Source organism: Austrofundulus limnaeus, unplaced genomic scaffold, assembly GCF_001266775.1.
Source record: "Austrofundulus limnaeus strain Quisiro unplaced genomic scaffold, Austrofundulus_limnaeus-1.0 Scaffold38, whole genome shotgun sequence".
In the NCBI taxonomy this organism is placed as follows: domain Eukaryota; kingdom Metazoa; phylum Chordata; class Actinopteri; order Cyprinodontiformes; family Rivulidae; genus Austrofundulus; species Austrofundulus limnaeus.
Genome location: NW_013952440.1, coordinates 2630596 through 2631895, shown reverse-complemented (window position 1 = coordinate 2631895; position 1300 = coordinate 2630596). Strand labels below are relative to the sequence as shown.

At 37.2% G+C, this 1300-nt stretch overlaps 1 protein-coding gene across 1 annotated transcript in view; it reads left to right on the top strand.

Annotated features, from left to right (window-relative positions):
• The window catches only part of LOC106516538 (nuclear body protein SP140-like protein), a 13531-nt gene that overhangs the window by 6940 nt on the left and 5291 nt on the right, over positions 1-1300 (top strand). The window contains exon 11 of the mRNA XM_014006945.1: positions 665-733. Within this exon, the coding sequence (XP_013862399.1) occupies positions 665-733 (69 nt within the window). The remainder of the gene's footprint in view (positions 1-664; positions 734-1300) is intronic.

The window sequence follows — 1300 nt, the reverse complement described above, 5'->3', positions numbered from 1 at the left end:
CCCTTCTTCAGGACCCCCTCCCCAAATGGCAGTCGGGGATCGGGATGGGAATAAAGACCCTGACACCCACACCCCCACCCCCAGATGTACTTTTGGTGTGTGTTGTTCTATAGGGTAATTAAAAAAGGAAAGAAGAAAAAAAAAAGAAATGAATTACATAAATGAACAAAAAAGTGTTTTACCAAATATTGTGTTTTATGTCTTAATGTTCCTATGAGACCAATAAAACCTTGAGACAAACRGCAAACACAACATTCACATATTGTTACTTTTATCAAAGAGCTAAAAGATTATTTAAGCACTAGATGTGCTGCTTTGCTGAAATGTGTCAGAGCTGGCGATATAATAAAGTAATAACTTCTGGTTTCTAGTGCAAGAAAAAAATGTAAAAATGTGGTGCAAAAAACGTTTCATGTGGTCAGACTGATTATAGATGATTTTCTGACTTTTGTCTTTCTTTTTCATGCCAAGTCACTGGAAATGACYAGAAACACTTTTAAACCATAAATTGCATGAAGTTGCTTCATGAAACTGATTCTCAGATCTAAAAATTATTGTGAATTAAAGTGGAGGCGTAAATCAAACTGAAGTTTCAGGAATCTTTTGAGTCAACAGTGTCAAATTAGGAAACAAAGAGAGAATAATGTGTTTCTTTCTCTTTAAGGAAAAAGGCCTGAAGATCCATTYAGAGCAGTGCCCCTGCAACCTGTGTGAACCCAAACCAGAAGACCTGGTATGTTTTTTTTTTTTTACATCATATTGTATTTAAATGACACATATCATGCATCATTTTAGCCATTAAATATATTTTGTTGTGTACCTCTATTAGTGCAGAAAATTAGATTTTAGTCTGTCCTGGTACTGCAAAGTCGAGCTGGGTGGTATGACCCAAATTTTATATCACGGTATGTTCAGTAATCATGCATTTAGGTCCGATCATGAAGGGTTGAGAAAAAATCATTATCTGGTCTATCGTTATGTGTTAATAAAACACGTTAATAAAATAAGGACGACTCACCTTGCACACCAGTCAACTCCGCTACACTACAAAACTACTTCCCCAAAGGCTTTTCACAATAGAAGCACACTAGAGTCTCCATGCAATAATGTCTCCGTCATAACGTAGCGCGTTAAATCTAACTGTGCACATCACTGAAGAGTTGTTTACTACTCAGCGATGGTGAAAATGGGATGGTTTTTGTTTTTACGTCTGACCATATAAGCAGCTGAAACACACCACCTGCCGCCAGTTGTTCCAACAATAACGTTAGCATGCTATGCACTTAACTAGGGGTGTCCC